The sequence below is a fragment of the Drosophila arizonae genome, chromosome X (assembly GCF_054131065.1).
Source record: "Drosophila arizonae isolate 15081-1271.41 chromosome X, UAZ_ARI_1.0, whole genome shotgun sequence".
Classification (NCBI taxonomy): Eukaryota; Metazoa; Arthropoda; class Insecta; order Diptera; family Drosophilidae; genus Drosophila; species Drosophila arizonae.
The window spans coordinates 16,330,162-16,343,635 of NC_142927.1; the positions used below are offsets into that span (position 1 = coordinate 16,330,162).

The following is a 13,474-nucleotide window of genomic DNA, read 5'->3' on the forward strand; positions in this document are numbered from 1 at the left end:
CATGGGGGTCTCAACATGCTAAGAATGAGCCATAAAACTGAACATAATTACGATATGCTCATGTGTGCGCCCGAAACAAGTAAGAGTGCTTCCAGGCGGGTGTGCCTGACCTGGGAATACCCTGAAACAATTCAGCAGTTGCCCAAGATCTAGTCTGGATTTGGACTAAATACTATATATAGTTATAAATTTAGGCATTATCTAGTTACTATATATATGCGCCACGCCTTCTTTTGTCTGCTATTTGCATTTCCACAAACACAAAACTTTTTAAAAATTTTTAAAAATTAAATAATAAAAAAATAAAGTTTTTTTAGTTTGCAAAAACTAAAATTAAATGAAAAAGTTTAAACTGATAAGAGAACTTTCTTCTGCAAACTTCAACAGGCATATAGAAGCTATATTTCTTAATCTTCTTCACCTTTATAGAGTAGCTAGACTATTGACATAATGGAGGTATGCTCTATAGGGTCTACCTAAAGCAGCACCTTTCAAATTATTTAAATAGGGCTTACTGTAATAAGAAATGAGAACAATTATAATTTTATAATTTTTCTCCAAATTTTTTTTTTACAAATTATATATAGTCTGAAGCATGACAGGAAAAGTAGAAAAAAAATATATATAAAAAATATTACTTATTTGCCAATACGTTTCGTATTTTTTACATAATTAAATATAAATTTATATCAAAGATAAAATTATATTAAATAGAAATTTATATTAAAATTGTAAATTTATATTAAATAGAAATTTAAGTTTATATTACATTTAAATGAACTAAAAATTTATATTAAATATAAATTTAAATTACGTATAAATTTATATTCAATATATAAAATGTGTATTGATTATAAATTTAAATGAAATAAAAATGTTATATGAAATATAAATTTAAATTAAATAAAAGTTTTAATTAAATATATATTTAAATTACATATACATTTATATTATATAAAAATGTAAATGAAATATAAGTTTAGTCTCAGATAATCTAAGACTCGATTTATGACGTGTGTTAATTGTCTTTCACCTGATCTAGAGAGTGTTAAGAGGCAACGCAACAGATCTCAACGGACTGCGACGCACTTGCAACTGAACTGGGTATGGGCCGGCCAGTCACGGCCGGTTGCAAGTCGTCCATTGTGTGTTGTGCTGTGTTGCAGCGTTCAACTGTGACCGAGCGGGCGTCGGCCGAGTTGGCAGTAGTTGGGCAAGAACTTCTTAGCTTAGCTTACTTACTTTCTAGGCAAAAACTGCAAATCAAAGTCAAAGTCAAAGTCAGAGTGGCTTACCCGAACAAAGCAGAATGGCAATGCCTGCGGCTCGTCGGCATCGTTGCCGTCGTCGTAGTCGTTTTCCATGCTGGCGTTTTGCTGTTGCAGCAGCGTTTTGGTTTCATCTGCGGTGGCGCCACCAGCTGTGGCAGCATTGCTGCTATCGCCAGCTGCATCCATGGCGAGAATCACTGAGCGAGAGCAAGTTGCGTTTGTTTTTGATTTTGTTTTTTATTATTATCTCTCGTTTCTTTTCCCGCTCTTTCCCTCTCTCTTTCTCTCTCTCGGTCTCTCTTTCTCACATATAATTAGCTGTTGTGATTGGCAAGCGGCTAGCTGCTGTTTTAATTGCAATTGATATGAGCATTAGCATAAGCTTGAAACATTAAGTATACGCAGCATAAGCCAAGTCGAGATATTTCTATAACAAACAAAATGCCTCAGTCTCTCCATACTCTTTTGCACGCCTCTCTCTCTCAATCGCGCTCTCTCTCTCTCGCTCTCTTGTTATTGGCAAAAATTTCACTTTTGTCCGCGGGGTAGCTTTTTTTTTCAGTTTTCAGTTTCAGTTGTTGTTTTCATTGAATTGCCATTAAGCGTCATTATGTTGCGGCTTCGAAGGAGAGGCATACACACACACACACATACACACACACAACTCTAAACTGTGCTCTATATGTGCAGCATAAATGCACAGCTTCATTTAATTGCCAACATAAAAGTTTAGCTTTGCATTGCATATGCTCGACTGGCAGTTACCCTATATGATAGCTGCACTTGACTTGCGTTACATTCGCACTCGATATGTCAATATGCCCATATTTGAATATAAATTTAATGAGTATCAAAATGCAATTGGCTGTTGCTACTGTTGTTGTTGTTGTTGTTGCTGTTGTTGTTACTGATTGAACAATATAAGAAAAATATCGTGTCGTGTTTTTCGCTCGTTTCTGTTTCTTGAAATGGGAAAGTTTATCTCAGAGTCGGCACTTCTCGAATTCGTTCCGCTTTTCTGATTTATATGATGCATCCATATATATACTATATAGATATATGTATATAAATATATAGTTAAACAATTAACTCTCGTTTCTGAAATGCCTACGAAATATCATCTGCTTCAGTGCTAGCTCTATATATAGATAAGTAGATACACAAATATATATATTACTGTTATATTTAGTTAGCATTCAAGTTGCGTAATTAAAATATGAATATAGTTAATGATATCTGAGCAAATCTTATCGCTGATAGCAATCTATTATAAATGTGCACTCATGAATCATACAAATCGTAAGCAAAGCAAATCCAAATTGAATACTTTCCGGAAATTATAATCTAGCGTCTCGGCAATGCCCTCAGTGAATCATTATCTTATAATCTTGCAGAAGACATTCGGCTGTAGAAGATACTTGGGGTTGTATGTGTCTTAATATAACTGCTCAGACAGTAAATCTTCGGCTATATAAGCTAAACTGTCGGACTATCCTAATGGAATCATCTATTCGGAACCTAGCAAATTTTTATAGCTGTATCGGTTCCTATACGAGTATCTAAATCTATGTATACCCTTGAAGGTAAAAAGATTTATATATATATATATATATATATATATATATATATATATATATATATATATATATATATATATATATATATATATATATATATATATATATATATATATATATATGGCATATTGGGTTATTTCAATGTCCGCCTTGCTATCCGTGCGACTATCCATCCATTTATATTTCCATATCTTTTTTGTCATATCTATGACATTTTCTATAGCTATATCAATATGCCTATAACGGTCTACAATTCTTAAGTATGTCACAATCCTGATCTAAATCAGAGCATTCCTTTAAATGATGCTTAGACCTTATCTATTAGATATTAGATAGACAGATAGATAGCAGAATATTTAAATATATGTATTAAGTGCACTGGAGCTTAAGTCAGGCGGCTAATTAAAAGTTTTGTTAGTCAATTTGTTTATTGTTTTGCTTAAATACAAAAATTCAGGGTATCATATCTTTTACTCTCTATGATGCTAAAACGTGATCCATTAAATTAAATACACAAATATATACCCATATACCTTATATATAGGCAAATTCTTATGCAAGTCAGAATATCATATCATATCATATTTGTCTACTTTTATCAGAAATCTCATATTCGACTGGCAGCCTCAAGTAAATAATAATAAATCATCTCGTTCAGCTATTCCCCCAGAGGCGTTCATCTGCCCTATATAAGTTCATTAGAGTTCTCAACTTGGCTAATTGTGGGCCTCTGACCCTCTAACCCAATCCAGTTTATTGTCCACAAAAAAAAAAAAAAAAAAGAATAAATAAAAATAAAAATAAATAAAAAACGTATTTGTTGATGCTTTTGTATTGCGCTTGTCGCTTTCTATGCGATGGCATTTAACAAAAAAGCAATGTGCAGCTTTTTAGAATCTGCAATAACAACAACCGCAGCAGCAGCAGCAGCAGCAACAACAAAAGTGGAAGCAAAAGCAGCAGAAGCAGCAGCAACAATAGCCCCAAGTTCTATGGCAAGGCAAGATAGGGGGCTAACGGTACCGAGTTACAGGCGGCGTGACTAAACTGGTTGGCATTTTTAATTTGTTATTCTTTCGAGCCAACAATTGACACAAATACTACTATCAGCCATAGACACAGACATAGATATACATATACATTTATATATATACATTTATATATATATACATATATATTATGTTATTTGTATAACCCCGATAAAATAGACGATCCTCGATGACACGCTCATTGCTAACATCTTCAATCAGCGGCGCTTTGCTTAATGATATATCGTCGAGTCGCATTCAAATAAACGCGCAAGCAAAATACTGTGGGAGTATTTTAATAATAATAGTACTTAAAACTTCAAACTGAGCAAATAATTTCAGATACATATTTAGACTGTGAGCATGCTATTTGCGCTTTGGCTATTGATAGTGATCTCAAAAACAAATTAGAGCTATGGATATATGTATGACTATAGGAGTCCATTTTGAGCATGATCTTTGCTTTAAATACTGAATTGATCTCAAAATCGTACGACAGTTATTTAATCACCTCTTAGAAATTAGTTATGGATATGAAACCTGGTTTTAGATATAGGCATTGATCTGCAAATCTAACAGAGGTTATTGAATGACATCATTGATGACATTAGATATAGATATTGATCTTAGCACAGAATTAGATCTATACATATCTATAATACAGAAATCTTCTATAGGAATACATTTAATAAAAACGTTTATTTAAAAATCAACCCATAAATATAATGATCCGCCGATACTGACTATATCCGATCTAAACGCTACTCTACAGTTTGACTGAGCTTGCAATGGTAATCAAAACATGGTTTAAAATACTCTTGCTAAATGTTTTCAATGCCGGTAGGGTATATGATAGTCGGCTATAACTGTGAGAAAAAATTTCTTTCTCGCTCTTTTTCTACTGGATAATTTATATATTGAGCATTCAGCATAGTTTGACAAGCATTGAGCTTAAAGTGCATATTTGTGAGCTCCAATAATGTTAAAGTATCTGGTAGTCGGTAGCCTATGAAAAACTCCAATGAACAATACAAATTCGACTGCATAGTTTGACAATTATTGAACATGAAGAGCTCATATTTGTTAGTTCTAATAGCGCTTGGGTACATTCTCACAGTTTGACAAGCATTGTAGCTTCAAAAGCTTAAACTATCCACTGTTTGCCATTCATTAGATCTTTAAGAGCTTCCACCATCAAAAAGAGCTCTTCTTAATAGTCTGAAAATATTGTAAGGGCATACACCAGTCGGTTATGGCCAAAATTCGCACTTGATACTTGGGGAGTTGGCGCTGCTTCATTAACTTTTCCACATCATCAACAACCAAAGCAACAACAACAATCACATTCACCCACTAAAAAAAACTGATCGTATGCTCGTAGATCGTATTCTCTTTTTGCCGCTAAAACTATTTATACCATTTGCATTTTGGGCTTTGCGAAGTTAAACAATATTTACCTTCCGCTGCAACAACAACAACAACAACAGCAACAGTAACAACAACAGCAGCACAACACTAATAAAAACAACAACAACAGCAGCACTTGTTGCCCGTTACCTTTATTTCTTTTGCTCGTTTTGTTTGTTTTTCTTCTCTTAAATTTTTTTTTGTTTTGCCGTATTTTTTGAATAAACAAAAGATTTCTAATTTGTTTGACACTCGCACAGTTCACACGCTCTGTGCGGCTGCTGCAGCAGGTGAGTTAATGTTTCAACTCGGTTTATCGTTAAATGCACTTTCCACAACTGCTACAACTATTAAAAAAACAAAACAAAACAAACAAAAAACGCAACAGGTTGCTGCCTGAAGCGAGAAAACTGTTTAAACTGCGTAAGGTGCGCACGCTCGACTCGAATATTAAGCTACGACTGAAATTACAGCGGGCAAAGTATGACCAGCGCAGTCTCGATACATTAACCGCTCTAGTCTATGCTATCGATTGCTTGGCGTAATCGAGCAAAGTGTGTAGTCAAATTCCGATAGTAACATAATAATGTTTGATTTAGTATTTTTTTTGTTATCGACTACTTTGTATAAGAGTTTTGAATATTTGCTCATCTATTATAATTACCCTGTCCGTGTTTCCATTTAATTTGTATTTTATTTTTACTTGGGTTTTCCGTCAAAATGCCAGAATTCAATATCTCATTTGGTTTAAGTGTAGTGTTTTAAATTCGACAATCTCATTACAACGATATATTTCAGAAGGAATAGGTCAGCAAAAATTCTTTTCAATTTGCTTAGCTTTATATCAAGCAACAAGGAAAACATGAACTAAATTTTGACACTAGTCTGGTTAGTGGTTTTAATTAATAACGCATTTGGCCCGGTTTACCATCACGATTATTTAGTATTTTTAACCGCTATTTTGCATTCGGAACTTTTTGTCTTTGTGGTGCATGCTGCAAACGGTCTCTCTGTGCTACAGCTGAGCTCGCAATAAAAATAAATATCGAATTTGTGTTTGTGTGTTGCTGGGCCAAGGAGTGATTTGTAATGTTTTTCCGCTGTCTATAAACAAGGTAAAAAAGATGAGATTTTATAAATTTGCAAAATAGCTCAAAGTGTACTCGAAAAGCGGATTGCGCTCTGAAGTTTGTTAATAACAGTCATTGCAACAATAACAATTTGTTGATGGCGCTTTGTTTTGAATTTTTATATAATTTTTAACTTCTACAAAACAATTTGCACACCTACACACACAGGCGCCCACAGAAACGCATATACCCACGCACACACACACTGACACACACTCAAACCCCCTACGCATACACACGAGAAATGCAAGCGCAATAAATTCTTGTTGCTTCTTGCAAATGCACAGTTTGAGAGCCACTGTTAACAGAGTTGTGCATTCACTGATAAAAAACAATTTTATGATAAAAACGATAGCTTAATTGTGTGCAATTAAGTGGGATAAGATTTCTTTAATGTAAATAATAAAATTTAACAGCAACAAATGTGGAAAATTAAAAACAAAATAGTTAAATCGTTTATTAATATTTTAGTTGATAACGGTTTAGTAAATAAAGAAAAAAAATTGAAAAAAAAATATTAACTAAAAAGAGAACAAAAAATTCTAAAAAATGAAATTTAAATTATCAAAATTAATTACAAATTTTGTCAAACATTTATTTGTTCCAGAAGTGTATAGAAGTATTCGTCATAGCAGCCACAGATTTTGTTTTTGTTTTATATAGTATATGTACGTAGTTTTGTTTTATTTCCCTGTTCTCATATCTACGGCGGGCCGTCATATTTGGCAAATTTCTAATAATACAAAGCAAACCTCTCAATCTTCATATGTATGCACAAGTATAAATATACATATAGATTGGTATATATGTACATATGTATACTTATATATATATATATATATTTGTGCATGCACATTTCGTATAGTAAAGCCTCCGAAGATGACCGCCAGACGAGAGCGACGCAGCGTCAACGAATGCATCTACAATTTCCCGTACTATGGGCACCAGGCGCAATCGAATCTGCAGGCCAGCTGCAAGAGTGAGTTGAGAGCGAGAGCGAGAGAGAAGAGAGAGAGAGAGACTTATCAGATAATCGACTCGGATTATCTATCCATACATATTCCCATTAATATTAATCTCTTTCCATTTGCCCAATTTCCAGATTCGCTGGACTTTGTGCAGCGCTTGAGCCTGATGAAAACGCTGAACGTGCACAGCGGATGCGTGAACACGGTCAATTGGAATGCGAGCGGCACATTGTTCGTATCCGGATCGGATGATAACTATTTGGTGGTGACCGAGGCCAAGCGCGGACGTGTGGTGGCCAGGACCAAGACACAGCACAAGCGTCATATATTCAGTGCACGCTTTATGCCCTTCACCAATGACCAGGCGATTGTGTCGTGCTCCGGCGAGGGCATTGTTCTGCATACCGAATTCCTGGCACCCTACGGGCCCGGCCGCACCTCCGAGGAGGTGAACATCGGCGAGTCGGGTCGTCAGGCCAGCTTCTTTGACTGTCATGCCTTTGGCAGCACCTACGATGTCCTGCCCATACCGGACACTCCTCGGGTCTTTCTCAGCTGTGGCGAAGACGGCACCGTGCGTTGCATCGATTTGCGTGTGAGCAGCCGCTGTGCGGAGTCCGTGTGCGATAAACATATCTATATAACCGCACCGTGTGCCATTACGGCCATGGATGTGGCACCGATTAGCCACCATAAGCTGGTCATCGGTTGCTCGGACTCGATTGTGAGGCTCTATGATCGCCGCATGCTCTCGGCTGGCTCGGATCGCGATCGCATCACCTGGCCGCTGAAGGCCTATCCGATACCCATGAAATATACACGTCGTCACTATCGTCCCACCTGTGTCAAGTATAGCGCCGACGAATCAGAGCTGCTTGTCAGCTACTCGATGGAACAGTTATACCTATTTGATTTGAATCATCCGGGCTATAATGATGCCGATTTGTTACGCAGTGGCTGCTATACACCAAAATTGCGGCGCGACAATGATCCAGAGCCGCAAATGCCGCGATTGCGTTTCCGGGGCGATTGGTCCGATACGGGACCAAATTCCATGGCCAATATTGACCACGATCCGAATCGTTTGAATGTGGGCCAGGCACGCCCACCCCTGGTGCCCAGTGTGCTCCGTCGTCTGAGCGATGAAATCATTCGCATGCTCAATTCTCAAACAAATCAAATACACGCCATCAATCCAGCCAGCCGGAGCAGTAGCTCCAGCTCGCGCTCACATCACATGTCCTGGCAGGATGCCGTCTTGCGCACACTAGACAACCAGAGCGAGTCGGCAACAAGCCGCACCAACAGCCTGCGACTCGTTGCAGCCAATGAAATCACCCAGGCGGCAATGGCCGCCAATAACAACGCCTCAGCTATCGATGGTAAGTGCAGCCAGTGCCCCGCCAGACTCCCCAACTATGGCTAAGCATTTGTCCATTAATGATTATGGTCCATAAATGTAATATCTATATAGATAGTCGTATCATTATCATTATCAATATTGTGTTTCAGATCAACTTTGATATTATATCTAATATATAGTATAAGCCAGATCAGAATTACCATATATATCTTCTATATCATGATGTATCTAGATATGTTTGCTTGTTACCTTTGGCTATCATATTAATATCATACAGGTAGATGCAATGAATTAGAGTAGTTGTAGCTGAACAAATAGTATAGAACTAGAGATAGCCATAGTAGTGCATTAGAAACTCTTGTTTAGGTTGTCTAAAATAGTTTTAACATATAAAATCATTTAATATTGCCAGCTGAATTGCTGAGAATTGCATAGAAAGACACAAAATATTTTGATAATTATACAAATTGTGTTTATACTATAGTAAAATATATTTTTTAGCTAGTTGATTTAATTAGAACATATAAGTATGTACATATAATCCAGCTAAAATTGTTCTAATCAAGTCACCTTTAGCCAAAAAAAAATATATATATATATATAAATATACATATGTATGTATATAAAGAAAAATTAATCTAATCATGTCACCTTTAACTAAATATACAAATAATATTAAAAATACAAAATACAGATACAATACATAAATATACAAATAATATTTTAAAAAATAATAATAAATAAAAATATAGATACATAAATAAATATATAAATATTTATATTTTTTATATATAATACAAATAATATAAAAATAAAAAATAAATAAAATATAGATATATAAATAAATATATAAATATTTTTTATATATAAAAAGTATATCAAAAATATATAAAAATATTTTAAAAATCAAATGTAATGAGTAGAAAGAATTTGTGTCTTTCTATGCGATTCTCAGTAATTGAATTAAGCATTTCTGCTGGCTATGTTAAATGATTTTATTTACCATACATAGTAAAGTTCATGTAAAGCCCATGCTGTCCAAACGCAGCGAGTGCCAATGTGTGGGTGTGTAGGTGTGTGTGTAGATGTATTTCTTATCATATACGTATATGTACATTTATTTAAAATCAGCGTACCAGCTCTGCGCAGAGTTTAGGTATCTGCTAGTCGGACATACCCGACTAGACCGCTCTGACTTGTCCTTATTATATACATGTGCTTCCCCCTATCATTCGCAGCCGTTGAGAAGCGCGATGCTGTAATGGAGGCTGCCGAGGAGGGTAAGGAGCGTCAGCTGAATAAGTTTGACTACATCAAAATGTCGTTTAGCGGCCATCGCAATTCGCGCACCATGGTGAAGGGCGCTTGCTTCTGGGGCGACGATTACATCATGTCCGGCTCGGATTGTGGCCACATATTCATCTGGCAACGTCACACTGGGAAGGTGGTCAAGACATTGCTGGCCGATCATCGTGTGGTGAATCGTGTCCAGCCGCATCCGACTCTGCCCTATTTGCTCAGCTCGGGCATTGATTACAATATCAAGCTGTGGGCGCCAATTGGAGCAATTTCAACATTTGATGAAGCTGAAACAACAGCAGTAAGTACCACAGAGAATGAGAGAGAGAGAGCGACAGTGGGAGATTGTGATTAACCAATTCTCTATATTTTTACAGTTAATCAAGAGCAATGAAATCATGCTGGTGGAGACACGCGACACCATAACGGTACCTGCCCAGGTCATGATACGCATTTTGGCCGGCTTGCGTCAATATCATCGGATTCGCCATGCATCCGGAACCCGTGGTCTGGGCGTCGATAGCAGGCGTAGCCGCAACGAAACTCTTCGAGCCATCGAGGCGAGCGCCGTTGTTGCTGCACAGGAAGCCCGGCGTCATAGTAATGCTCAGCGTATTGCCGATAATAACAATGTTAATGAGGATGCCAATGTGGCGGAAGATGAGGCTAACAACGAGGGCAATGATAATGAGAATGTCAGTGATGCTAGCAATACCAATGAGGACACCACCATCAGCATCATCAGCGCCAGCAACAGCAGCAGCAGCAGCAGCGTAAATAACTCAAATACAAACTAAAGAAATCTTGTCAATGAGAAAACTATATAGATAACATGAAAACATACTTATATATATATATATATATATATATATATGTATGTATATGTATATATATCTGTACATAGATATATACATGCATATGCATATTGTGGCTATCGGCGCTGCACTCCCATGTCTAAATATATATACATATACATATATATATATATATATATATATATGTTTGAGTATGTGTGTGAATACATATATGGTATATAATAGAATATAGTACGTACATATATATCTATATATATTGTATACATATATTGTCCATTCCCTGCTGGACACAATCCTGTCCACATTCCCCTCCGCAAGCAGTCAAGCTATATAGCTTTGTAGTTAGCGGCGCCGACACCCCCATCTTAATTGTGAGACTCAAGAAGCATACGATTGATTGATTGATTGATTGATTGATTGATTGATGTGAGCAAACTATCTATATGTATATGGATATATCAAATAACATTTGTTCCTTTTTTAAGTTGTAAATTAAAAACGTTTCTAGAGAAACTTTCTAGTTTTGCTATGATTGTTATTATTGTTAGTACGTTAAACTGTTTTATCTATAGAAAAGGACATTGTTGTCATTTTTTTTGTTTTGTTTTTTTTTTTCTATTTCGCTTATATAATTTGTTCTAACGCGGATGAGATATTTGATATATATACAAATATATATATATATATACATATAAATATATACATATATATATTTGTATATGTACACTAGCATACATAAATTTCGATTAATTAAGTACACTACGCTTAAATGCTAAACAACTATAAGTTAAATGCACTATATACAAAAGTCAACTGATATTATTTACATTATATTATATTATATATATATATTCATAAATATATATATATAATATAGCAGCTACGTTCTTCGTTTTTCGATTCGGAAATTGTTTTATGAATAACGCTACAAATAAATACAATATACATTAGACGATCTAAACAATATCTTGCACATTCTGATCTCGTTTAACAACTTGTTTCAATACGTATATATATATATATATATATCTATATAAATACATATATGATACTTAAATATATAATTAAGTGTACTTTCGCCTCATTAGGTGCGGCGCAGGCCCAGGCTATCAATGGTCTTGGCTATCGCCAAATCATTTATTTCGGCAACCTCGGGCTCATTGTTGTTGTTGTTGTTGGTGTTGGTGTTGCCATTGGCAGTGCCATTGGCTGCGCCTGTTACCCCGTTGCCGCCTCCAGCAAATGTATCGGAGAATATGTGAGCCAGAGCCACATAATGGCCATAGCTGCCAGCTGGAGCTGAAGCTGAGCTGCTATGGCTAGCCTGCTGCTGCTCTGACTTCTGCTGCTGCTCCAACTTCTGCTGTTGCTGCTGCTGCTCTGGTTGCTCCATGCGTGGACGGCGCAGGGGTGGCGGCTGCACTTCCTCTTGTGTTCCAGCCACTGGCTCTGGGCAGGCGCTGCTCTCGCTGGCGCTGGCATTGGACGCATACAGGCCGTGGCGAGCAATGGCAGCGTCTATGGCATTGCGCTCGATGTCGAAGGCGGGCGCTCGAGAGATCGCCTCGGTGCGATAATGTCGCACAATTTCCAGATTGTGATTCACATAATTCTCACGCTGAGCCTCGCTTAGCACCGCTGTATGCCATTCCTGTAGCTGCTCATCGGTCATATTATTGACTATACACATATTATATATACATTTGTATAATATATATACAATATACACACAAATGACCATGAAGAGCGGGCGAGGGAGATAGAGTAAGATGGGGAGGGAGAGAGAGAGAAAACAAACAAATATGTGTATCATATGAAAAGGCGCTCGAGCATATGTTTCATTTGATCCAAATCGTTGACAATCCATTGCCAATGCTTACAATTACTGCTAGCACTCGTCCCTCGCCGCAAAATCAAGTTCTCCATTTCGATAATTCACGAATTGAACAATTGTAAATACACTTTTTACTTAGCCTACGAACGTCTCTATTGCATACACAAATGCATTAGTGATGCGCGTTGGCAATGTGTGAGAGTATGGGCCAAATATCGATAACAGCGCGATTCATATAGTTCTGCTTGATTTTGATTTCGATAGATTGCGCGCCAAACAAAGCTTTCAAAATGCATGTTGAATTTTTTGTTGGAATTATATGAAACGTTTTTAATAAAAATGTAAGCATCTCAAATTTATTTAAGAACATACACAAATTGAAAAGGCTTCAAATTATTATTTTCAAGACAAAAGTTAATACAAGAAAAATAATAATAAGAAATTAATACTATACTAATAATCAAATTAATTAAAAACCAATTGTACTAAAAACAAAAAACAAAATTTAAAATAATAATAAATAAACAAAAAAATAAAATAAAAAAATACATTAATATAATATAATAGCCGTACGAACGTTATAAGCGGCGTCAATTTATAAAAATGCATATAAAAATACAAAATAAAATAATATATGTAATATTTAATTAGTATTTTATTTTCAAATGCAAAAGAAAAAGAAAATTATGAAAATAATAAAGTGACAAAAAAAAAAAAAAAAACAAATTAAGCAGAACTAAAATTTGAACAAATTAAAAAAAAATAGTTATATGTAGTTATAA

At 35.8% G+C, this 13,474-nt stretch overlaps 3 protein-coding genes across 15 annotated transcripts in view; 1 reads left to right on the forward strand and 2 right to left on the reverse strand.

Annotated features, from left to right (window-relative positions):
* Rhp (GTP-Rho-binding protein rhophilin) overlaps positions 1 to 5,759 on the reverse strand; it is a 42,815-nt gene extending 37,056 nt beyond the window's left edge. Inside the window, exons 1-2 of one of the 9 annotated variants that reach the window (XM_089475856.1) lie at positions 5,434 to 5,759; positions 1,296 to 1,468 (exon numbers count right to left, since the gene is read on the reverse strand). In XM_089475856.1, the coding sequence (XP_089331982.1) occupies positions 1,296 to 1,457 (162 nt within the window). In that variant the 5' untranslated portion in view covers positions 1,458 to 1,468; positions 5,434 to 5,759. Of the gene's footprint in view, positions 1 to 1,295; positions 1,699 to 5,333 lie in introns of all 9 variants that reach the window. The other 8 variants (XM_089475853.1, XM_089475850.1, XM_089475848.1 and 5 more) reach the window with 8 other exon arrangements.
* Positions 5,760 to 6,238: 479 nt separating this feature from the next.
* Positions 6,239 to 11,110, forward strand: LOC108619143 (DDB1- and CUL4-associated factor 6-like). 5 transcript variants are annotated; one of them, XM_018015509.2, is made up of 5 exons: positions 6,239 to 6,398; positions 7,279 to 7,392; positions 7,516 to 8,763; positions 9,983 to 10,344; positions 10,421 to 11,110. In XM_018015509.2, exons 2-5 carry the CDS (start codon positions 7,293 to 7,295, stop codon positions 10,838 to 10,840), a joined length of 2,130 nt encoding a protein of 709 aa, XP_017870998.1. In that variant the 5' UTR covers positions 6,239 to 6,398; positions 7,279 to 7,292; the 3' UTR covers positions 10,841 to 11,110. The 5 variants fall into 5 exon arrangements, with proteins under 5 accessions (XP_017870998.1, XP_017870999.1, XP_089329646.1 ...); XM_018015510.2 differs by having other exon boundaries at positions 6,257 to 6,398; positions 7,284 to 7,392; XM_089473519.1 differs by lacking the exon at positions 6,239 to 6,398 and adding an exon at positions 6,405 to 6,808.
* On the reverse strand, positions 10,455 to 12,945 carry LOC108620274 (uncharacterized). The gene is made up of 2 exons (XM_018017178.2): positions 12,739 to 12,945; positions 10,455 to 12,538 (listed from the first exon to the last, which is right to left on the reverse strand). The coding sequence occupies exons 1-2, from the start codon at positions 12,782 to 12,784 to the stop codon at positions 11,943 to 11,945; spliced, it is 642 nt and encodes a 213-aa protein (XP_017872667.1). The 5' UTR covers positions 12,785 to 12,945; the 3' UTR covers positions 10,455 to 11,942.
* Between the last annotated feature and the right edge of the window lie 529 nt (positions 12,946 to 13,474).